Raw genomic sequence first — 25315 nt, 5'->3', positions numbered from 1 at the left:
TATAGACTTTCTGAAGCGTTCATGGGCGCACAAATCCATTACACATTGATGCCCCAGGTTTTTGGTAGCTGGAAGTCAATGCTGGTTATCGACCTTGTTTCTTACATGGAGCTATTTATCAGGGATGGCATATGATGAAAACATGTCTTTTAGTTTTGTTGAAAATGATTTTTTTAAATGGATTAATGAGGTTTTAATCTTTTGCAAACACAGTTGTTGACAAATTGATGAATCTGGCTGGCCCCATTCTTGCTTATGAATTGCGGCTTTGGGAATAAACATTTTATTCCAGATCACGGCACCCGTTTCTAATGAACATGGTCATAAAATTCAGCGGGTTGCAAAAAAAAATGTTTATCAGTTTTAACAATTAATGAATATGCAATGTATTCAATGGGTTCAAAAGGATTTGCAAATAGTTGAGTTGTCCTTTTTTTTTCTTTTTTTTTTTTAGAGTACAGTATTTCATGTACCATCCATCCCAAGTTCATTGGAATTTTTAAGTAATTTGTTATATTTTAAGATTTTTTTCAATTCTTGGCATTGTGGCGATTCATTTTTCACTTAACAACCCTGAAAACAGAATGTAAAATTTGCTGTTTGATTCCAGATACCCATGGCAAATTGGCCCCAAACATTTTTTTTTTATCACTAGCATCTGTAAACAAAAAAGAGGTCAATTTTCTGTCATGATTCTAAAACCACATTTCTAACAAGCTTGTTGACATTTTAGAAAAATGTGGTCGTTGTCTAGCTTATTTTTCCAAGGTAGAAAGGTTGAACACTTTTGTGTACCAAAAAATAAGAAAACTTCATACTCTAAAATATAGAGGCACCTCAAATTTGCGATATCCAACCAGTTGTGTTGTAGCTGAAAAAGCTGCAGGTCTTGTTGATTGAAGAAGACCCCTTTCACTCCAGAGCCAAGCATCTGTAGATAACTCTCAGTCGAATTAATAACTATAAAGTTCAAAAATAAGTTTATCAATGCGTTTAAACACAAACAGCAAATGATTGACATGATAAATGTAGTCCTTTCAGAAACTTTAATACTGTGATCAATGCAAATGTCTGTTTTCCATAACTATACTTTACATAGACCATAGACACAGGATTTAAACAGCATGTTGTATTCTGTAAATTCTACTGTCCTGCATAATACATCACATTATGACTCTTGAAAAAGCCTCTTACTGCAATCCATAACTATGGGAAATAAACTTACTGGTATGTATATATCTTTTTTTCTCCTTTTATAAGAAAAGTCGAGCACCTCCATCTGTTGGCCAGAAACTGCAATAACAAAACTAACGAGCAGCAGAGCACGTCTAATTAACAAAGATTGCACAAAAATGGATGGGTCGTTCCTCCACTCTTTACCAAAATATGTAAACTCCATCTATTTGACAAAAATATGTGCAAAGGTTCTTTACAAAATGGCACATCTGAGCAAATTACTTTGACACCCTCCACCCCTCCACACACACGCACAAACCCACGCACACAACTTTATGAAGTGGATCAATGCTTACAAGCAAAACAATTATCACTCAGCCTTTCATATTTCATAAAACACAAACTCAAGCTCTATAAATCAAATCAAACATGGGTTCATGGGTTGTTTGTTCCCTTTTAAACAATGCTTATCGTTTAAGGGTGTAAGTAAGGGGCCTCTGTGAATAATTAGTCTTTCTTTCACAGTATATATTGGACATATTCAGCAAGTCTTAATATTATGCAATTTTAAATGCAACTGGACAGACAAGCATTTCATATTTCTGATTTAAATATGGATTCTTAAAACAGAACCACTTCTATTTCTAATTTACTCATCTCTACGAGTCAAACTGAGCTAAATGTACAGGTGCATTTATTTAGATTATGAGAAACTAAGCTTATTACATAATTACAAGAATTCTTAATATATAAATTAGGTTGGGATTAGTCTTCTAAGTACTCCACTGCATTTAATGAATCTAAATAATATATTACTAAACCAAACATAAAATTTTAACGAAGTTACACCTGTATTTTACGTTTTAATTAAGGTCTATTAGTTCCTGCATTTTTCCTGAAGAGTCATTTTGGAAATGCATCAAATTTTGACATGAATTCAGTCAACAGATTTGAAAATTGGAAATGTTAAACATTACTAGGCAACATTTCCAGGAATAAATTTCTTTGGCTGTTTGTGTTTCAAAAGAATAAATTCTACACATAAAATGATTTGAGTGTTTACTGCATCAAAGTGAATGTAGAGACACATATCAACTCTTAATGCCTGAAACTCGTAACTTTATAATAATTTTAAGGGGAAAAACAATTTTGAGAGATAATTTTTAATTATGATTTTGTCGTCAATGTGGTTTGTTAAATGTGTACTAAAAAGAATCACAGTTGTGTTTAAACACAGTGATATTTTTGTTCAAATCAAAACATTCATGGCTAAATTCAATGTCCAAAGAATTCAGTGCTTAAGTATGATCAGAATTACTAAAAGGTCATTTGAAAATATATTGGGGGTCAAGTGGAGGAAAATATTTTGGTGAATTTGAAGTAGCTTGTGTTGCACGAATACAAACAATTTTGAATGATTTTTAAGAAATGGCGGGAAGATCTATCATGAATGTGGAAACTTTTGATTTTGAAGACAGTGATGTTTTTGTCCCAGGAAAAACATCCACTGCAAATTGTACGTTATGTCACTAAAATTAATAGTCTCAGTTGATTCTACAAACTTCTTCAGCGTTTGAGTGGGTTAATTATCAATACTGAATATCTAATCTTAATAAATATGGCTAAACACTGTAAACGGATCCTGATATTTGATACTAGTTGCATCTTTTTTCTTGTTCCTTACCAGATAGCCACAAATTATGAATGTAGTATATTATTTGTTAAATTCCTGACTAACTTATATAATGTGACATGCAATACAATTGTTCTAAAATTGTTGAAGTGAAGTTGTTATTCAGTTACTTTTAAGTGGAGTCTTTCACTTTCATGTGTTGCCCAGATGCTCTTTCAAAAAGGCACGTTCATCCCTTTTCACCCTGCGAGGAAAAAAATGACCCAAAGTGATTGTAGGCACAGCTGGATAGACTGATGTACATTCACTCTATGATGCAAGCATTCACTCACACACTGCACAGTTGTTATTTCATGGTATCCAAAGATAGATCATTTTCTTGTTCAACACGTTCACACACCTGAGGGAAAGTATATATATATTTATAAGTGAACAAAAAAGTCAGCTCCTTTTACCCAAATATCAACCTTTGATTGTCAGTCTAAGCTGGCTTCCGATGCGCCACTAGGTTTTTTTTTTCACGCAGCTCACCCGGTGAATGTTCTAAGAGGAAAAAAAAAAACTATACAAACTGGCAGCACGTCAAATAACCATGAGAGTTGCACTAGTAATCACGAGAGGGCGTTGAAAGCAACACGACAGCAGGCTTGAGCACCACAAAACACAACATAATACATAATTAAAATGCAGATAATCAGGCTTTAGCCAGGAATAAGAAAGCCATTGAATTATATTGTTACTCTGTTTTTTTTTCCCTTTGCCAAACTAAACACTGATGTTAGTTGTACTGTATGAAGAGAGAAACTTCTTCATTTGGAATTATAATACAAGGAAATAAATAAACCCCTTCATTGTCATCCTCCCTCTTCGGAAAAATAAACAAACAAAAAAATTACCACTATTCCGGATACTTGCAGAGTCTTCCATATATCTTCGTCACAAGAGAAAGTCCACTGCTTTAAAGAGGCTCGTGTGCAGCAGTATTGTGTTCATGAGAATCTTTTAAAAATCTTTCCAGAGAATTGTCTCGTGTCTTCTCCCTATTGCTTTAAAGACAAAGCACACTGGATAAAAAAATTCTGAAGGTATGGCGTGGCACCGCTGCCAATGGCTTTTAACTTTATTCCTTAGGAGATGGGGGGGGCTGGTTTATGCTGTCATAGACGGATGCAATGTTGTTATCCGTTTCCCAGAGGAGACGACGACGACATTTCCAAAAAACTAAAAAGTTTCCCTTCAGAGCTGCGTCGTCGGTTGAAAAATCAAGAAGCCCGTTGGAGCATTCAAAACAAAATCCAGCCTCTTTTCTTTGTAGAGGGCAAAAAAATGACATGGGCTTCCCGTTGTTTGGCGAAGGAGCTCGTTAATGTGTGTGCCGTAGACAGCAAGTGGTTGGGATGGCGAGAATTGTTACATTCTCTACCTCAAGTCAGTTGAACCCCTCAGCTAAGACCACATCCACTATGATATCCAAGTGAGTCAGGAAATGGCTTATGATCACTAATCACTGGTGGAAGCAGTTTTTTTTCCCTCCAGGTTGTGGATTCACTTTATATATACAGTTTTTTTAGAGGAGTAGGGGTAATGGTCACAACAAGATAAGTGGTTATTGTTTACAACCAATCTGTGACGGAGTGGGATTTTTCAGTGGGAGAATTAAGGGGTCTAAGGGAGAATTAATTCATGTCAATGGTGTTGAAGACCCACTCAGTGAACTTTTTGAGCTTGGCAGCAGAGGTCTGAGACTCTTCTTGAAGCCTCTGGTTGTCCTCCCACAACCTCTTGATCTGAGCCTGAAGTCGCACCTTCTCGTCACGTTCCTGTTGTTTTAAACAGTTCAAATAGTATATCATGGTGAACTCTTTTTTTTAAGCAACATCTGTTGACACTTTGTATTGTAGATACATTTGTTGTGAATGTCATTGAGAGCAAGAGAAATGGGTAGCTGCTTCATTTAAATAAAAAATAAAAAATGAAAGAACATAACAGTGGTGATTATGTTGATGGGGAGCAATAAATATTACCAGGCCATAAAATAAAGTGGTGACCATTTGTCAGGAAAGTTTTCACAACAGGATAATTGTGGTAAAACTTCACGGCAATAAACGAGTGAATGAATCTTTGGCAATCCATCGAAACAAATTGCACACAATGAACGCTTACAGGAAATAAAGTGGTGGTTCCAAAAACACACTATTTATGTTCATATTTTGTGTGAATGTGAGTTTCTGATTACGCATTCTCATGTTAAGTGTAATGAACTAAATACTATATTATGAGGCACTATTGCAAAACCACCCCCCATTACATATTATGTACTATACACTAGTATATCAGTTTTATAGGTCTACCTAATGTTATCCAGGGAGAATAAATACAATAGTATATAAAGCGGGTTAGCTATTTAAAAAATGCTTTATAGTGACATAGTTGTGAATACTCGCTTGGTGTAAACTGTGGCTTTAAATTTCAAAGCTCATTCACATGAAAAATATTGTGCCTCAAACTAGGGTACCCTCATATAATCACAAATAGATGAACCCATTTTCAAACATTTGTCATTATCAAATGTCTCTGAAAAATGATAAATCAGATAATATAAAAAAAGAAAAATTGTGAGCGTGTACCATGCCTTATTATCAACTGTGCAGAAAGCTTAGTAAGATTCAATAAACCCCTAGTGATGATAAATGGAATGTTAGTAGTACAATTTTGTATCGAGTGTGTTCTTCCCACCTTCTTCAGGTCTTCTTGGAGCATCTTCACCATAGCCTCTAATTTGGTCACCTTTCTCTCCAGTCCTATGTGACCCTCACTGTGTACAATACACAAGTTTGATTCATTAAAGACTAAACTTGTCCTAGGACTATAATGACAAAACTGTTTAATACACTATGAAGTTATTTTGTTCATATAACATAACATTTACAGTGATGATGAATCCTCACTCAAGCGTGTAATGTCTATTTTTGTTACGGTTCATGATAATCTGCTCCATCACAATTGTGCCTTCCAGGAATGAAAAGCATGCGTTACCTCGATGCAGGGCGGGAGAGGGGTGCAGGTTGTAGCTCGATGTGGCTCTGCTGAGGACTGGAGGCACCACTGGTTCTGTGGTTTGAATCTCCAAACACGTAACTTCTCTGGACTAAAAAGAATATGCAGATGATTATTGTCTTCATTTGGCCAGGATTTAAATGGATACAATAAGATCTAAAACATCTAATTCTTTTGAGAACATGTTATTCCACTGATTAACTAAACAGACTTACTGCTGTACTTGTTGTCAACGTAATAAATTCCATAAGAGTTTAAAAAGAAAAAAAGGAAAAAAAATCTGTTGTAGCGGACATCATTACCACAATGACATTCATTTTAGCCATAAATCTAATTTTTCCAAAGTACAATCAAGAGATTTTAAAATGTGAAAAACCGTTATTCAACAATTCAATATAACAATTTGGTTATTCACAAAAAAGGGAAGATTGCATATGAATATGCAAAGCTAATGTTAACAGTATGGTTTTCATTTAACTGAATCGGAATTAAATATTTGATGCATTTTCTTCCTATATTGATTCCCTTTGGGTGGCACAACTTCACACTAATTTTGGACTTCAAAACAGGTATGATGAAAAAAATCATAATCATAACACAAAACAGCCATGAGCAACTGTACCATAATGTGTGTTCCTTTCATTGTCAAAAGTGTTGGCCACATCCACAAGGTGTGTCCAGTCGAGTGGGCTCTCCCTCTCAGAGGATGGAAGGGGCATCAGCTCCTGAGGTAGAGGTCCACGATGACGCTCCACCAGATCCACCAATGATGTATCAGATGCGGAGAGGTCACCTATAAACAGAAAGATGACGTGGAGGGTGTACGTGCAGTATCGGGAGTATTTTTATTGCCGAGTGTCAAATTGTGTATTTAGATTCTGTATTCTAGCCTTTATTTACGCATCAACTATATATTCTGTTACCATGAAGTTTGACTCCCAGCTTATAGGAGGGCCGCCGAAGCGGTACGCCACGTGTGGTAGGTGAACGCGGGAGAGTGGAGCAGCTGAAAAGAACATCTGCGCCGAGCGCTGCTTCCATCATTGAATCAGTCAAAGAAGGGAGACGCTGGGCACGGTAGATGCTTTCGTCGGATAGAGTGCGATGGAGTGAGCGCCGGCGGCTCGGGGGCTGGCTTGGGGGGGATTTTTGGGCAGGCTGTGGAGAGAAATATTCATATTGTATACAACGTAGTATATAAAAATTATGACCTTCGGGGTAATTAGTATTAAGGCATAATTGCTTCTAAATAAAAGGAGGGGATAATCACTGGCATTGCCATGGTAACGACAGATTCAATTCTTGTGTCACTCAAATAAACACACTCCAGACACACAGTAAAATAAACATAAAATGTGAAAGATGCGTGTATCGCTCATTTCATAACAGTTAAGAACCCTACAATATCTACATCTGTGGCTCTATTTGCGGTTAATGCAATGGTACCAACCGTCCCTTCAAACGTGATAGTCAGTTAGCAGGTTTGATCGGCAATTGCAGTAGAGAATATCTCATTCCTAAATACTTCCAGTACCTTTTCTTTGTATCTGCGGGATGGTAGTGGGCTATCCTTAGCAGGGTGTCTTTTGACATCTTCTTCAACTGTAGTCTTAGCATGAGGTTGTGGAGAGTGCATGTCCCTTAAAGAAGGCCTGGCAGCTGGCGTTGGAATGCCCTCCAACCCACTTTCCCCTGGGGATTTCCTGAAATTATACAAAATACAAAAGCCATTTATTAGCAAAGCCATAAAGCAAATCAAGACAGACTGAGTCAGTTTCATTAGTGGTGGGATTTAGGTTGTATTTTTCTCAAAAGCCACAAGGGGGGAATCAAGCCGCACTAAAGGAAGGTTAGGGGTGGACAAACAGCAAAATTGCAGCTGCTGCTCAAATGATCATGAAAATTCCACTAGCCCAGTAAATCACAAAGAGTTACTACTGCAAGTCATGATCCATTAAAAATATACTGTAATCCAACACACCAAATTCAGGAAGAACCTGATTTGCAAATAAAATTTAAAGTATTTTAAAAGCTGTCCTTGCTGGCATCACTAAATGTCAAGTCATCGATTTTGGACTCTTTGCAAAGAAAATAGATGAAAATTGTCCTTGGTTGGGCTGATTGGAAAAAGAGTTTAAAAAACCCCATCAAAGTGGCTTTGAGAAACATACTGAACCCAACATTCATCATTATTTTTATAATGGCGTTTTTGAGTACAACTTAGAATATTAAAATCTGAATATAAATAATAAAATATTTTTGGAGCTGGTACTTTAATTAAAAGCTTTGAAGACTTCTGCACCCTAACATCATTAACCCTAATCTCTGTCAATGTTCATGCTCCTTCTTACTTTCGTGTGTCCCCAAAATCAACGGAATTGATGGTTGACCCAGGTTTCCTCCAGCCTATCAGGTACTTGGACTGAGCTCCCTGGCGAGGGTAAAAGCTCTTTGGTCCTGGTAACACCGAGGACTGGGATGATGGGGAAGTGGTTGTTGAGGACTCATCCCTTGGGGAACCATGTCTAGTGCAAAACAATAAGAATAATAATAAACATGTGGATTACATTTGTAAACACATTTGGTATGTAACGAACCAACCTTGAGTGGGATCCACCATCACTCAGACTAAAGGTGCTACTGTCTCTAACAAGCAGATGAGTAGGTGGTGTCCGACCAGTGCTATCGAGACTTCTTTCTATTGGAGGAATTGGAGATTCTGCCGCAGCAGGCGACCTTTCCAGCATTCTGCGTCCGCCCTCGGTAGGGCTGTGCCAAGGCGAGCGGTCCCTGCTTTCTCGACCTCCACTGGGAGCGAGTAGGGAGGTGGTGCTGCCGTGGTGGGAGTGTGGGTGGTTGTGGTGCGAGGCGCCGTACGAGCTGGTGTCGATGCCGCTGTCGGCCGAGGCGCCCTGAAGGTAGCCGCCGCCTCCTAAGCCATTGGGCTCCGGCTCACCTTGGTCGCCGCTGGAGCCTCCACCGGCCCCCATTTCGTACCATTTATCGCTGTCACTGTGGCCCCCACTGGAAGCTGTGCTTGAAAGAGTGTTGCTGCTGGAGTGACCGGAGTAAGGACCGTCTGACTATTAGAACAATGAAAAAAAAAGAGAGTAGAGCATCAGAATACGAGATGCATCATATATCATACAGCAAAAACACAAAACGAGCAAGAGTGGATGGAGCTACCGCAACCAAAATGGCGCTGTTCAAGTGGCAGCCGGTGGCGGTAGCTCCGTCCACTCTTGCTCGTTTTGTGTTTTTGTTGCTTTTCCGTCTTAATTATTTGATTTGGTGATTCTTAATGATCCCATTTACTTTGATTTGCTTTGTACTTTGTGCTTTTGCTTTGTTGTTCTGCGGCCTTGCTACTGTACTGTCTAACTTATAACTATGCCTTTTATTGCTATCACAATGAAATTTCCCAAACACGGGATGAATAAAGTTATCCAATCCAATATCTATATTATAAACACGTCGTATTAAACTTACCTGACTGCCTTTTTTGGGGGACAGGTGGATGACCTGCTCCTGTCTTTGAATGCGAGGTCCTCCAGAGTAGCCTTGACTAGTCTTAGAAACTGGTGCCTCTGCAATAAATAAAGAACAAAAACAAAATTCAAAGACATTCGGTGGAGGACTTTCAAAAAAAACCTGAGGTATAATCATAGGACTTCAATATAGGTTCATTTAGATTGGCTGGTGGGTGTTTTTTAACTTAACATACAACGACCAGGCTCATGACATGCACACGCTGTTGTTATTGAGGCTCTACTGTTTTCATGGAGAACACCACCAATCACTTGACATCCAACTAACTCAACGTACATCACAAGAAAATCTGTCCCTGACTGTGCCTGCTGTGCCTGTTCTGGCCAATCTGTGCTGTGTGAATGAATCTGAGTGTGTGCGTGTGTGCATGTGTATGTGTTGAAGCCAGAATACAGTGTAACATTGGGCTGTTGTGTAATTGTTTAAAGCTTATGCAACATGACCTCCAGAAGAGCCCAATCAGGACCACGGCAAAACAAAACGAAGCACACAGGGAGTTATTGCAAGATCTAATGGGATGATTGTACAAATGTGGATAGCCTGTTTTCTCTCTTAGCATTACGGCGAACTGTTCTTTCCATGGTGCTGCCCACGGGGGTTCTATACTTATTAGAAATGGCTGGCACATGCGTTTCTGCGGGTTTACAATACAGTCTATGTTACTACTTTGGAAAAGGAATTGTCAATTATATCTTGGAGAAATGTCAGCCATAACAACATCGGAGACAAAATGTTCTATACATGTTACATTAATATACAATTGGACAGTTTATTTCACACAGAGAACATGACTGCCTTCACAAAGTATTCAAGTTAAAAAATAAAAGCTCACTATTTCGCCTTTCACTGTAGCTAAACTACATCCAAATATTGTTAAAACCCTTTATAAAACGACACAACAACCATAGCTTCTTAAAAATTACTAGAATGACATACAATCATGTCAATGTTTTAATGGTCTTATATAACTCGATGGTTACTCGATAAATAGCATAACCATTAGTTAGAAGGCTTTTCTTCCTGGTTACAGAGAAGGATAGTACTGTTCGTGATGGGGGAGAAAAATAACAAAAGTTTTGCCTCCACTTTTATCCAGGTCACCAGCAAAATGTTAATTTTAGGAGTTCAGCTTTGTGGTTTAATGGGTAACGACATCACCTTGACTTGCAGGATAGCTTTTTGTCCTTTATGGGACTCTTGCTATTTTTGCAATGTCACGCCACATCCTCATGGCTGGTGGCTAGTGACTTTTGGCGCACGGATTTAACATAGTTCTAAGGAAGTGTACAATTCTAAACCACAGCCTGAGCTGGACCTGGACTCTTGGCTAACCTAGTATGAACCTTACCAGTCTGAACCATTTCACACAGCCTGAAAAATACAGACAAGGGCCTGAAACAAACCACAAAATAAAAGATCGTGGTTTTTTTCTATGTGATTGAGGGGGTCAGACGCGGGTTGGAAACACAAATGTTTGGTGATAAACAGCACTGCATTTAAAGTCCAGCAGAGAATGAAAAAGTGGTGGGAAACAAGGTCCTAGATTCAGTCACTGCCACTGACCAGCGGGGACAGAAAAAAAACATTTTCAAAAATCATGCATTGGGAAAGTTCTTGCAAGTAAATGGAAGCAGATGTACAAAAGCAGGAGGAAAAAAGATGAATGGAGACCAACAAAAATGGTGGCGGTAAAATGAGAAGATCTCTTGACAAAGGGAGCGGAAGAATGTCAAAAGGAGTCAGTCAACTGTGAAGACAATAAGACGAACAAGTCCACCTCTTTTTTTCTCTTCATAAGTAAATCTTATGAAAGACACAAGTAATCAAGATTTTTGCCATTTCTTTTCTCCCCACATTCTTTCCATTGTCTGCTTGCCTCATTATCTTACCGAGACTGCAGAGACTAAGATTTTTTTTGCAACTTAAAGCTCACTCAAAGCATAACTGGGAGAAACATTGTCCTGTTTAATGGCAATGCGGTGCATCACAAATTTATGCTGAAAAAAAAGTAAGCACACACTTCACATATCGAGCTGTTATCGCCAGTGATAAAATTACTGTACTGACAATCCCACTAGTGTCGAGTTTCCTTGCATTCCTGTGCACATATGCAAACATAGAAGCATACCTACGTGCACAAAAAACATCAGACTGTAGACACTGACTACTAATACATGAATATTTAGTTTTGAACTGAAAATAAAAACACTATTTGATCATATTTGATTAAAAAAGTGACATTCAATGGGCATAGTTTGGTCTCCATACTGTCCATGGTCTTTTCCCAGGTTGATATGATTACACTGGTTTCCTAAATTTTGGAAAATATTTTCCTCAGTAATAAACATGGTTAAATTGCAGTTGCTGCGGCGACATGTATAACAAGAAATAATATTTCAGATTTTATTTCCGTTCGGCCAGATACGGTACCTCAAAATTATAACCATATGACACTTTTGACCTTATTTTTCCCTTTTTGTGACATCTCTGAACTTTTAGTCAGGAAGCATTTTGTTTGTAGACGAGAGTTATAAAGGAATAATTAAAAGCACAAGAAATCAACTACTCATAATCACATTCACATTCCAATCCACCCAAAATGCATGTTTTGGCATATGTGGGTAAACTGAAGGCAATGAATGAATATACACAAAAGTATGGGCTTAAACTTCACTGTGCAAGAATATTGGAATCAAGAGCCTTTTGACTATGAATTATGTGCATGTGTGCCCTTTACCGGTTAAAAATGTTAAAGATTTCAAATTAAAATCACCTGTTGAGCCTCGTTCACCCATTCCTTCATCCATTCGGGACCAGTTTTGGTTAGACTTTCCACTTGACCCGCCTTCTCCAACAACCGGTCTCTCATTGGGCATTGGAGAGTGGCGGCTCCCTGCAAACCTGGCAAATAAACACCCACAAAAAAAACAGTTATCATATGTTATCATCATCTTGTGGAAGACTTCCTGTGTGTGGTTCCAGTTTTTGTCCAACTTTACGTCTTTTGAGTCTGTATCTGTTTTTGCTACCGCAACCAAAATGGCGCCGTTCAAGTGGCAGCCGATGGCGGTAGCTCCGTCCACTCTTGTTCGTTTTGTGATTTTGCTGCTTTTCTGTCTCAATGATTTGATTTGGTGATTCTCAATGATCCCATTTACTTTGATTTGTTTTGTACTTTGTGCTTTTGTTTTGTTGTTCTGTCTAATCACCCTCTTGCTACTGCCACAATGAAATTTCCCGAATACGGGATGAATAAAGTTATCCAATCCAATGTATAGTTTGGATAATAACTGAAAAGTTTCATTCACGTGTCACAAATAGTTAATCATGTACTGCTTTTCACTGGATATTTTTGTTAACGTGTAGAAAAACACCCTCAAACATGGCCATGAAAAGACAGGCAAGGTCTTTTATCTTGCTTACTGCTCAGGCATTGACTTCTGTCTCCAGTGAGCTGAGCTGCCGGAGGCGTCGCTGGAACATGACAGGTTGCTGGGGGAGCTGCGATTGTGTGGTGAGCGACCCAATGCCATAGAGGCGGCCAGGCTGTAGCTTTCGCTTCCTGGCGATATCCTGAGAAATTTAAGACACATAAATACACACAGTCTCTATTAAAAAAAACATTTCTGATTAGAAACGCTCTCACAATGAATGTTCTTTGCCAAGTGTGTCTTAGAATGTGCTATGATTACTAACAAAGGAAAAGAAAAAAAATCTTCTGTAAGGGTATATGCTGTTAAATGTATATAATTTCTGTGCATTGCTTCTTGAGCAATGATGTATTTATTGTTTAATGAAATGTTGTCGTACTGAGATCACCATTTCCTCCACAATTGTATTCTAATTTGAAAGAATGTATCAATAAATGGAATTCTGCCAACACTACTTATTTGCAAATCAGTGTGTGAATGTGCGTGTGAAGTTTTGTCTAATAAAAACATGCAATTTACATCATACCTTTTAGTGTCCAGGGGGCGGCCATCACTGCTCACACTGCGTGGAATGCCAGTCCCTCTCTCCAACCTCTCAGCTGACAAGGTCTTCCCCACTGAACTCCCCAGGCTGATGGCCCTGTTGGGCGTATGGGGTTGTGGTGAGGCAGTCAGTGACTGCTGGGGGCTACTGGACGTCCTCTGCCATTTGTTGTTGTTGCTACGAAAGGGGAACTTGTATTCAAAGGAGCCGCTATCGTTACTGCTGCTCTTGTAGTCAGCCATTGGCATGCGATAGAGCTCGGAGCAGCCCCTGCCAAAGGAGGGCGGAAAGGTCTCAAACAAGGTGAAAAAAAATGTAAAATTGCAGTTTTAACATTTGTTTTGTTGTTCTTGTTTTGATGATTACCTTGAACTTAACATAAAGGACAAAATTGCACATGTCAGAGAAAACTATCCAAACTTTTGACTGACTCTTGACTACTGAATGTAATAGGTATTACTTCCAAACAAGTTCCCCATGACACTTGCCCTGAAATGAAAACCTCTTTCACACATACCTGCGAGGTGTGGCATCGTCATGTGGTGGGATGATAGAAACACGCACAGTCACAGAGGTGCGCAGCAAGTCAATCATTTGCTCATGAGTCAGTGTAGCGACCGCAACTTTGCAGATTTCAACTAAGCGACTTCCCTGGCGTAGTCCAGCCTGCCATGCATATCCATATGGCTCCACCTTTTATTAAAAGTAAAAGTTCCATTATCATCCTACCTTGAATTTCTTTTCAAAACAAAAATGGTAAAAATCTCAAATGCTTAGGCTAAGTTCAAGGTTGTTCTGAAAAGTAGAAAACATGGCAGATCAATTAGGTAGGGATATAAGATGAGTTCATCATTAATAAGCTCAATATGACGAAAAGCAAACATGTGCAAGAGTAAACAAAAAGTCAGCTGACATATGGAAAGTAGCTCAAGGATTTCTTTGAGTCCAGTTAAAGATCGGGCGCATTTGTAAAACATGTTTAGACAAACGTGACAAGCCGTGATTGCCGTGCAAAGTGGCCGGATTTCGAACTTATCGAGAATTTAGCTACGCTAGTGGAATAAAGCTAGTCGATCGTAGTAAAATGGGGTGAACCGAACAAACCGTGACTGTACGTAATAGTGTCTGACACAACTCGGTAAATTTGCTGCACCTTAAACGTTTTGTAACGATCTACCACGTTTGGTATGCATTTTGTCATATTTCCAAAACTTTTCACAGCTGTCATGGCAATTTAGTACAATTCTGACTGTTTATGGGTCAAGTAATATGTTGCCCAGTTGCAGTTTAAACAATTCTGCTTTAAAAGACTTGCACAGAATGTGAAACACGTGTTTTTTTTTTATTCAAGATACCTCTGCAACGATGCCTTCGTAGTTCACATGGAAACCAAGTTGTCCAAGGCCATTTCGACGCAGAGTCATTTCAGACGTCTCGCAGCCTTTTGTCAGGAACTGGTCGTGAAGGAGGTGAAAAAAATAATAGATGTTAAATATGCAGATAATTGAGCAAAAGAGTCAAAAGTGAAAAAGCAGCCAAATCATGGAGAAAACTTGCATGTGGGTTATGTAAAGGTAATATCATGCCTTTTCCCTCTGGTCATTAAAAATTTAAACAATAGAAATGTCTGTTAAATGTGCAAATTGTTTGCACTGTTTTTAACAAAACTATCACACTCTGCAAATGTACACAACATAACATCTTATGAACAAGATTCTATGTTATTGCACTGCTATTTGCATTGATGAGGATTTCATAGTACTGTAATTTTATTTTGCATAAATAATTTAGTAGCACATTTCTCACCATAATATCCATTTCCTCCCCTCCAAGTAACTTTATATTGTTGGAAAAATCGTTTCATCCCTTTCACAGCTATCATTCTATATGACTAATCGCATCTGAGTTTCTAACGTACTCCATCAATAAAGGAAATTAAAATTCTGAGGTAATAACGGACAAATAACAGTGGCCATGAACCAGGCATTAGAGAAAAAACTCTGATGTTGTTTGTGAAACATCTGGGATTTAAGCAACGTGAGAATAAGATGGAAAGTAGCTGCGCGCTTCTTCAAATACCCACAATGCCCCCCTAACCTTGTAAGAATTCATCAACACTTAAAGCAAAAAACTGTCTTGTGGTTCAATTTAATCTCCACTTGCTTGGTAAATATCAACACGCTTATGTTGCCTTTCCGTTGGGTCAAGTGTAGAGATTACCTTGCATAAGCAACAATAAAGCACTTTTTAAAAAACACACAGCAAGGGATTTAGTGGATTTGATTTTGAACAAATCCTGAGCAGTTTAATCCCAATAAATTGAAAGATGAGGCACACATGCCAGGCAGTCTCTCAAAAAATACAACTACACTGCGAAAAACGGTTCTGTTCTCCAATAAGTTTGAAATGGATCAAAATATTACACCATGAAAATTAACCTGATTGGGAGGCAAAGATTTACCATTGAAAGAATGGCTGTGGTGACTGTACATTTATAACTGTATTCTTTCTTAATTTCTCTCTTAGCAAGAGTAATTTGAACAATTCCCACTGTTATATCGTAGGTTCTAAAATAGTTATACTAATAAGGCAGAACTTTAATTAATAATCAACCCCGATTTTCTCTCTAAAACTCAAAATATTGTTCATATGTTGCCAAGGCACTAACTTTCATTTATCACATTTAGCGGGTAAATCACTTTTCACTTTATCTAATCACACACCTCAGTACTGGGACTACGGTGCGAGTTCGATGTTATTTGTTTTGTTTTGTCTGACTCTTTTGACCGCCCCCACTCTGGCCGCTTGCATGCAGGAAAATCCATTGCCAGAATCCATTTCGGTCTTCACACACATTCCGTTTTAAACATCAATAGTTACACATAGCCTCATTACACAATTCACCATTTGGACTTCATGCAAATATTGATGATTTTCAATGATAGTTGCTAGTTAATGTTATCATGCATTTTTAAAAACAACTTCCCTTGGCTAAACAAAGACGAGTTCGTTAGGACTGCACAACTACCTGTAATTCTAACGGATGAATAAACTACAGTGGATCCAGACATAGCACAACAATAATTCTATCATTCCTAATAATATTGGACAAGGCAAACTTTTGTTTATCCTATTACAGCTAATACGTATTGTCGGCTGTTCCTCTGTCAAACAAATGAACAAAGAGAAGTCCCTAAATGACAAAAAAAATGAATATCACATTCATGAAATAAGACATAAAAGCATTGTACAAGTCCAAGTGTGTGGGTAGTAAGATGATAGGGAAATTAATGCCTTCTAAAGCACAGGAAATTATACAAGACAACACTATCCCCCGGCCAGTTTCTATGGCAACAGCTTTTGAAGCACTAGGCTTCTCTCTATGTGTAGGTGTACGAGTCATTAGTAGCATGTTGTCCAGAGGTGTTTCTAAAACTCTCTCAATTGAACAGCGACACACAAGATGGCCAAAGTGCTCTGGGGACAACAAAATGTTATACTTCTTGCAAAATAGCAAAAATAGTTGTAGGGGAAATAAAATGAATGGAAACCATTGATTTTCTAGCCATGCATCACTTTTTTGTCAGGTGAAATCAGATATTATTGGAATACCAAGTAAAAACTATGGATTGGATACAATTTCTTGATTAAAAACGGTGCATATTTTTTTTCAGAATAGCCTGGGAAAATGCACAAATAAGTCGCACGAGGCTATTTACCACATATTTCCAGGCAAGGGGAGAAAGTGGTTGTTTATAATTTGAAAACAAGTGTGTTCCCCAGCACACAACAAGCCAAAGGCTGTGTGCACAGGCACTATACTGGCTAACTTGTAACCTACATGCACTCTTTAAAAGAGTCTTCCATCAGGGCGTACTGTTCAGTTTAGAAAAATACTGTACTTTTTAGACTAGTCAACCTTGACCTGGCTTGTGCTTCCACCACGAGGTGTGCTTGATGTGGTGATAGCTGCTCCCGCAATATAAATAGCATACCAGAGAGGCTTAGTGCTTTTTGTGTACCATCTTTTTGGAACATGGTTGAATATTTAAAAGGGCGACTGTGTAGTGGTGGTTGAGTATGGGTTGCATTGCATCTAAAAGTGGAAATGCAAAGGACAAATCAACTAAACTAGTAGTATAACTACAGTAGTATTTCTAGTAATAGTTATAATGAAACTAAAATTGAGAAAATCATAGTTTTATGAATACATTTTTGGCAATATATTTACAATCTTGCATGTTGGCAGTGTGCCAGTTAACTTAAACTCTTTTATTGTTTCAATTTGATATATTTTATTGTCATCAAGTTCTATTCTAGTATTGCATAGTCATTTTACTAATCTATTTTATACATACATTAAACTAAATCAGACCACCTTGATTTTTGATCAATTATAAACATCAAAGAAAGAACTTTACCCTAAGCAGCATGGAAAACGGATGAATGAATATATGAATGAATGCTGCCATTTTAAAAATATATCATCTCTAAATAAGAGAAGCCACTAACAACATGACCAGATTCTTCTTTCAGCATCCCAAAAATTGTAGGCATTCCTATATTTTTTTCACACTGTCAACTAAAATTAAGGAATGTGTATGTTTTCCTCAGCTTAAGGAATTCATATATTTCTTGTGAATATAAAGGAATGAGTTCCTTGGTTTTAAAATGAGATTGTAGCCGTTACCTTCTGTCATTTGGCATTCATCCTCCAGAGAGGTTGACAGATTTGTGAGTATAAGTGTTTGTTTTGTTGCCATTGAGGCAACATCAGCATGACAGCATGAGAAGAGAAGCATGTAACACATGCATCCCACACAATAGATGTTCAGTTATTTCCATCAAATATATGCAGGAACACATTGTTTGTTTTATCCATGAATAGCAAAAACAAGGGAGTAGTATAGAGAGTTTTGCAATAATATTAAAAAAAAATCTCACCTCCAGACGTTTGATCACCTCTTTGAAATCCTCAGTGTTGTTACTGATACTCCTTAGTGACACACTCTCTCCCCGCTCGTAGAAAATCCGTAAAGATGCTGGGCTGCTTAGGGCCCAGCCAATGACATCTTTGGTGGCACAGTTGAACACCACGGCTTTAGCCTCATGGTCCAAAAGTAAGAGGAAATCGTTAGAGATGGCCAGAAGGGTATCTATCTCCCCTCCAGTCCCGGCATCTTCCGCATGGACAAGCCAGGCAATCGCCCCAAGGCTTCGTATCTCAGCTCCCGAATACGGACGACTCTTTTCCTTCTTTTTGTGGGCCAGTGAAATAAAGGGGAACTTTCCGGACGGGTCAATGGGGGTGCTGGTGGTGTGCCGCTCAGCTAGGTCACGTAGGTACTCCTGCCGTGTCCGGGTGGCCATGGCACGGAACTTGTGAGACTTGTGAGCAGCGTTCTCTGCATTGATGACCTTGGCTAGGAGGAAGTCCCGGAACACCGAGGACTTTGGAAAAGTCACCCCTTCTGGGATAGGGGGTCCAAATGAAGGCATGTCTTTAGAGCGGGTGACTGCAACACTTTATGGGAAGGGGTAAGAGAAAGGAAGATAGAAAATTATACCTATACAGTGTCAAGTTCTTGTTTGATATATGCACAAATCATTTAAATTCCAGCTAAATATTTTATATTTTGACCATTCATCATGGTTCTTCTGACTTTTTAGACTCTGTAATTATCTTCCTTACCCATGATGATGCAAAGTTTGGGTGTAATTCAAATGAAATCATGAGTTGGGTTAAAAAAAAAGTTGTTGTTTTTTGGGGATCAGTGTGTTGTTGACCAAACTATGCATCCCATGTACAACATTGTGGTGTCATTACACCTCTAAATATGCACTGTGCAAGAAAAAACATTTTGTTAAAAAGACTTTATAACAGCTTGCCATCAGCCCTCTTTGTAAGAGGGCGTCTCAGGATGTTTTTCTTGTTTGGTATGTCAGGAACTCTGAGGAGTACTTGGGAGGAAAGGGAGAAGAATGAATGGAGGCACTTCCAAATGTGCAACCAGTAGTTAGGGAATATGTAAAGTGGGAAACAGCACTTGGTTTATAAAAACAACAGTGCCTTTTTTTAGATCAACAACTAAACTAAACAATAATTACAGGGTCAAAAGATAAAGATCAAATGAAAAATGTGATACATTGACGCATTAATTTATCTTATAAACAGCTACGCCTCATCAAAATAAACTTGTTCATTGATGGTGCAGTTTATAATCCGGTGTACCTTGGAGTCTGAAAAATACTGTACGTAAATAGACATGAGTGTAGCAGATTTGAGTAAACAACTTAATTTTCCAATTGTCTTTCTAATCAACAAAGATCACCTTTTCAACAGTTTTGTCCTAATGCAATTGTTCACTTGAAATAATTGTTATGTGACAGGTAGAATTCTAAAGCACTCACCCCACGCATACGTCCCTGCTGGCATTAGTCGGCACACATGTTGACATCATAAATCACTGTCAAATGACTAACTATAGCAAATAAGTCACCCACATGTTTCTAAATAAACCCCTGAGACACTGTTCTCCGAATGGTAACATTCAATTATACAAACAAACTCCCTTCTGACCTTTTCTTTCTTTCTATGAGGTAAGCAGGGACTCGTGTAGGCAGCAGATAGTGAATTAGGAGCGCTGGATAGCCTCAGAATGTTGAGCCAGAATATTCAGAAAGTATAGAAACAGACCCTGGGATAAAGTCTGGGTCCCACATTTGAATAAAAGCCATATGATAAATGAATCACAACAGACACTTATTGAAGTGGGACCGCCAAAGTAGCTTGCTTGCATGCCAGCTGTGCAGACACTAAATAGAAAATGTGGCCTTGATGATTATTCCTTTTCATCATTACAACAATCACTCAATACTTGAAATTGGAGCACTAAAAGCACTTGTACTCATCCACCGGTGAGTCGGTCAAGCAAAGACCTGTGACTCATGCCAGACATTGAAGGGGAGGGAACGAGTGCCGTGGTGGCAGTAATGAGAAGAGAGGCGAGCATAAGCATTAACTTGAAGAGTGACAGTCGGAGAGGAGAAGAATGCAACAGCACAAATTGCTACGCTTGCGAGGTCACCCAGGAGGGAGGCTGGCCAGAACCAGATCAAAAGCCTTCAAACTCCTGTGGTTTCTGTGATTTTCGGTTTTATGCAGTTGTAGCGTGTGGGCGGCTGTACACTCAAGACCCACAATCTGCTGCCTACTGAGCCAGTGCAAAAGAAAGAACACGTCAATACCCTTTGCAGTAGAAAGCTAACATCTGTAACAGTAGAATAAAAAAGGACTTGTGCACTTATGTCGTATTTGTGTGTATGCGCAGCTTGGTTAAAAATATATATATTTTATCACCCCAAAGATGAACTTTAGCAACTGTAACTGTCATTTTTTAGCAGGATTCATTCAGCATTCTCTAATATATTGTAACCTCTGCACTCATGCGTATATTGTTGCTAAGTAACTAAGTAGCCCCATGGGGTACAATTAGGACCAAACACAACGTGCTCAGAGAGCAATTAAAACGCCCATTAAAAGGAGGACTATGGGATAAAACAGATAAGACATAAAAAGGAATAACCAGGGAATAAAATGCCCTTCAAGTTCGTAATAAACAGGAAAGAGAAAAGGGCAGGATTTTCATTGTCTTAAAATATTACTCCAGGCTGGCACATTATAATTCATATTCCATGTCTTAGTCAATGTGTGTGTAAATAATGAGTTGTGGGGTTTTACAGGCCTATTGTGATGAAATTACAACGTTAGAAACTTCAGAGAGAAATAATGGGAACAAATCATGACTAAAGTTAAACCACCTAAATTGAAATTCTGTGGTTTCAGCCATTTTTGATTAGATTGACACACATTCATTAAGCCAACGTAGTCAAGTCGTTTTAGAGCTTACCTGTAAGACGTATTGTCAGAACAAGGATTGTGTACCCGGACAACCACAAACACATGTTGGAAGTGTGAACGAATATTTTTGGGGGTGAAGGGAAGCGCTCCAGGTTCCTGGAATACAATGGTGACGATATCATTCCCAATGTGGCGCTTCCTCAGCAGCTGGAAATATTCAAGAACAAGAGTTGGAAAAAAGAATGATAGACATGAGAATGAGAAATGATTTAATTTTATTGATCACCCTTGCACACGACTTGATGAAACTTACTTGCTGTTTATTGTTGGGTGTATATGGGAGCATTGTTGACACGTGGAACATGATCTCATAATCCTTGTGTGTTGTATACAAGGAGTGAGTGCCAGTTGAGTCAGCTGAAAGAAACACAATTGACTGTGACATTGCCTATCCTTTTCCATTAAAGCAAACAAGTATGAGCTATTATTGGAGTAGTTCAATTTAAAGACAAAACTTTTCTAGTTAGTTAAATTGCATTTTGGTTGAAGCAATTTATCGTTATAATAAAAGCAATAATGATGAAACTGAATTTTGAAATGGATGTTTTATTGCCACTAAATGCTACTAACGACCTCCATCATGTGTCGATGTTCTGTTAAGGAAATTAAAGTGTAGTAAGACTTTCCGATTTAATGGCTATATTCAATTGTGTGTGTTTAGGGAAGCACATTAACATAAATGAACATCATTAAATATTAATAACAATATGTGATAACATTTTCGACAATTATTGTGGTAGATTTGTTATTTGAGAAGTTTCTCTTAAACTGGAAACTCTCTTAAACAGGACATTGAAATTAGTTGAGTTTCTGATCCCAGCTGTATTTTCTCATTGTTTTGGTGTTTACAAAGTATTTACAAAGTATGCCCGTCATTTCAGGAAAATCTTAGCAAAGCAGGTCTAAAATGCTATAAGACTTTTAGTTTTAAGTGTTAAACCTGCTTCTCTGGCATTCGCCTCAGACATCTTTCTTAATACGGTACGGATTTGAAAACACCAGGGATGTAAAAGCCTGTATATTTAAAAGAAAAGGTAATTGAATGGAGAATGTCAGTGATTAACACAAAATCTTTCAAGGAAATACATTAGGGGGAAACATCATTAGCAAAAATGTGCCATTTTATATATAGACAAAAGAAGAAAAACCTTAATTAAAAAAAGTAGTTATGGGTCACAGGAAAATTATGGCAGGAAGATAGCAGTCCTTGAAGTTGTATCTTTGAAATTCATTCTGCATCCACTGACAGAATCATTTATTCATCCAGGGCCTGCTATGTGTGGCATGAACAACACTAATTATTGATGGCATACTTATTTTTAGAATACAAATGCTCTCTAAGAAGAAATTATTATAATGACTAAGTATTCTCACACTCCAAAAACCACACGTTTATCAACGCCTTTTATATTGTTTCCATTTTTAAGATGTTAGGATCATCTGCTACACGCTAAATAAAATTATAGTACGCAGGCTTAAGACAAAAGTAAAAATCATTGGTAACTTAAGATTGTTGACAAAGCAAGTGTGGATGGTCTATATTTTTTTAACATTTCTTTTTTAATGTTCGAGCTTTGCACGGGAAGCATGGCATTTGATCACTCAATTATTAATTCAAAAACCCTTAGTCCTAAATTCTGAGACTTTTTCAATCGACTAAATGGTTAAAAGTCTCAAAACCTATGACCGCATATGTTTACACCTTCCTGGAGCGAGAAAAACAAAAACTATTATAACAATTTCAAATTTACTCATATAAAGTCTTTTCACTTTTTGCACTATGGGTATACGTACTTTTGGTATCCAGCTGAGCCCGGTACTTTGAAAAGCCTTTGAGTCGAACCCTCTCCCCGAGAAGATGGAGAAACTCCTCCAGTGCTGGACCAGCTGATTCGTTGTTGTACATCTCTTCTTCTCCGCTCTGGCCTGACTTGCAGTACATCACTCCCACTTTACGCTGGAAACTCAGCTGTGTCGGAAAGAACACAATACACGTCTTTTACTGTCGTGATCGTGGTGCCATTTAGGAGAAAAATTAAACCGTTCGACATGACATTTTCAGTAAATCATTTTTAATGATTGCAATAGCAAGCATTGCATCATAGTTCATGTGTTTGTGTGTGTGTGTGTTTTTAAGAGTTGAAAATTAATATTTGAAGCACATTCGGTGTGGAAATATATGGCAAGATACTGATTGTATTTTTTTTCTATACGCTGTGGCAAAGTGAATGGAAAAGTAGTAGTATTATCCCCTTACTCCCTGCTCGTCAAGCTTCATCAGTTGCTCAGTGACCTTGGGCGTATTGAGTGCCAGGCGCAGGCAGTGAATATTCAGCTCAGGGACAACATACTCCAACACCTCTTTGAGGGGCAGGCCTCTCGCTAAACCATGTTTTGATGTGGAGGGAACAGCATCTTCTATGATAGAACCACGAAGTGTATTCAACTGGACACAAAAAAACAAAGAAAAGTTGAGTAAAACAGGCTATTATAACAACTATCAAATGTTTTTGTTTTCAGTGCCTCTAACTCATTGGCTTATTTTAATTCGCTACCAATCTAGTTCAAATGGATTCGACATCTAGTAGTAAAAAAAACTCATTTTAATTCTCACCAAAAGAATGAAAATAGTCACATGATTGGACATCAATTATCGTCAGAGGCACAAAAAGACTGATTCTGTTTTAAATACTACTAAATGAATCATCTGCTGGCTCGATAAAATTGGTTTGTTTAGCAAAACCCAAACACATTACAGAAAAAAAGAAAATACATTTTGAATGTGCGCTTTTGTCCATTTTAACTTTTTTTCCCCGCAGCAGTTCCTATAGAGGAGAAGCACTCAAACTGAAGAGATGACAATACTTCACCTCAACAGACACAAGACCCCTCTCTTCAACAGTCATGCATCTCACTCGCTCCCACGCAGACAACTATAAGCATACCTACCGAGCTCCCAGCACTGAAAATAGCAATTAGAGAGGAGAAAAGGAAGCGACAAGAGAGAAGAAAATGGAAGAAAACGTGCACGCATGGCTCTTGCGTCATCCCTGGAGATTCTGGGGCTATTACTCAGAGCGGGTTTCAAAATGAAAGCCGTGCTCTTTTCTTTTTCTACACAAATACCTTTAGCACTATTTTTATCTTATTTAGCTGTGAAATGACACAGCTCAGTTCTTCAAAGATGAAGACTGAGAAAGACAGAAGGTGGGTGTTCATCCAGGGAATTTCGGACATGATACGAGCACCCAGTGTGCATCTATGAGAGAGTATTACTCTTATATACTGCTGCGAACAAAACAGACGCATAACACCTATTGAGGATGCATCAGGTAATAAAATTTTTACATTTTTTTAGGGTTTTGAGCAACGTCTGGTAGACAGACAACCAAAATAAGACTCCTGGTTCTCTAACTACAGCTGCAAAAATTTGCCATATATGTTGCATGTGCTAATGACTTCTAAACCAAAATAAAAAGGTTAATGAAGGCATTTAACAGCTCAGTAATTAAACACAAAAAGTGGAAATGGTTGCTCTCTATTTACCTCACTCGTTCTAAAAATGACTCTGTAATTGTATTGCTGTCCATGATCCTTGTGTTCCTCCAGCTTCTCCCTCCTGAGACTCACTGCAACCGGGCCTAAATTCTCATCCACCCCAAGGTAGTTCCAATGTTCTAAGGAAGAACACATGCAAGAATTGATTTTTAAATGTTTATATCACTGGTTAATGGAACCATGAGAAGATAAATAACAATAAGGGTTAAAACACAAACAAAAGAAAGCATTTGTATATCAAAACGTAGAACTACTACCTATTCTAAAACTATACACTATGTTACAAGCTGCAAGACTGCAACCCCTTTTGGGCGAATGATAAGTGACCATTTGTGCTTGTGTATGTGTGTGTGGCAAATGTCGGGGTTTTACTTTGATATTAGTTGTGAACAACAAATTAACAAAATTGTATCAATCTACAAAACAATCTGTAATTAATATGAACT

The 25315-nt window shown here is 38.2% G+C and overlaps 1 protein-coding gene across 1 annotated transcript in view; it reads right to left on the bottom strand.

Moving 5' to 3' along the window:
- Window positions 1–1032: 1032 nt before the first annotated feature.
- sipa1l1 (signal-induced proliferation-associated 1 like 1) overlaps window positions 1033–25315 on the bottom strand; it is a 40326-nt gene continuing 16043 nt past the window's right edge. Inside the window, exons 4-23 of the mRNA XM_077587297.1 lie at window positions 24858–24988; window positions 23569–23757; window positions 23106–23280; window positions 21565–21668; window positions 21301–21458; window positions 18335–18914; window positions 14746–14844; window positions 13908–14083; window positions 13373–13660; window positions 12839–12988; window positions 12189–12316; window positions 9356–9453; window positions 8468–8949; window positions 8218–8391; window positions 7401–7569; window positions 6790–7024; window positions 6489–6659; window positions 5846–5957; window positions 5546–5624; window positions 1033–4629 (exon numbers count right to left, since the gene is read on the bottom strand). Of these exons, the coding sequence (XP_077443423.1) occupies window positions 4486–4629; window positions 5546–5624; window positions 5846–5957; window positions 6489–6659; window positions 6790–7024; window positions 7401–7569; window positions 8218–8391; window positions 8468–8949; window positions 9356–9453; window positions 12189–12316; window positions 12839–12988; window positions 13373–13660; window positions 13908–14083; window positions 14746–14844; window positions 18335–18914; window positions 21301–21458; window positions 21565–21668; window positions 23106–23280; window positions 23569–23757; window positions 24858–24988 (3842 nt within the window). The 3' untranslated portion in view covers window positions 1033–4485. The remainder of the gene's footprint in view (window positions 4630–5545; window positions 5625–5845; window positions 5958–6488; window positions 6660–6789; window positions 7025–7400; window positions 7570–8217; window positions 8392–8467; window positions 8950–9355; window positions 9454–12188; window positions 12317–12838; window positions 12989–13372; window positions 13661–13907; window positions 14084–14745; window positions 14845–18334; window positions 18915–21300; window positions 21459–21564; window positions 21669–23105; window positions 23281–23568; window positions 23758–24857; window positions 24989–25315) is intronic.

The sequence above is a fragment of the Stigmatopora argus genome, chromosome 19 (genome assembly GCF_051989625.1).
Source record: "Stigmatopora argus isolate UIUO_Sarg chromosome 19, RoL_Sarg_1.0, whole genome shotgun sequence".
Taxonomy (NCBI): Eukaryota; Metazoa; Chordata; class Actinopteri; order Syngnathiformes; family Syngnathidae; genus Stigmatopora; species Stigmatopora argus.
The sequence above is the reverse complement of the archived record's forward strand: the minus strand, read 5'-3'. Positions and strand labels throughout refer to the sequence as shown.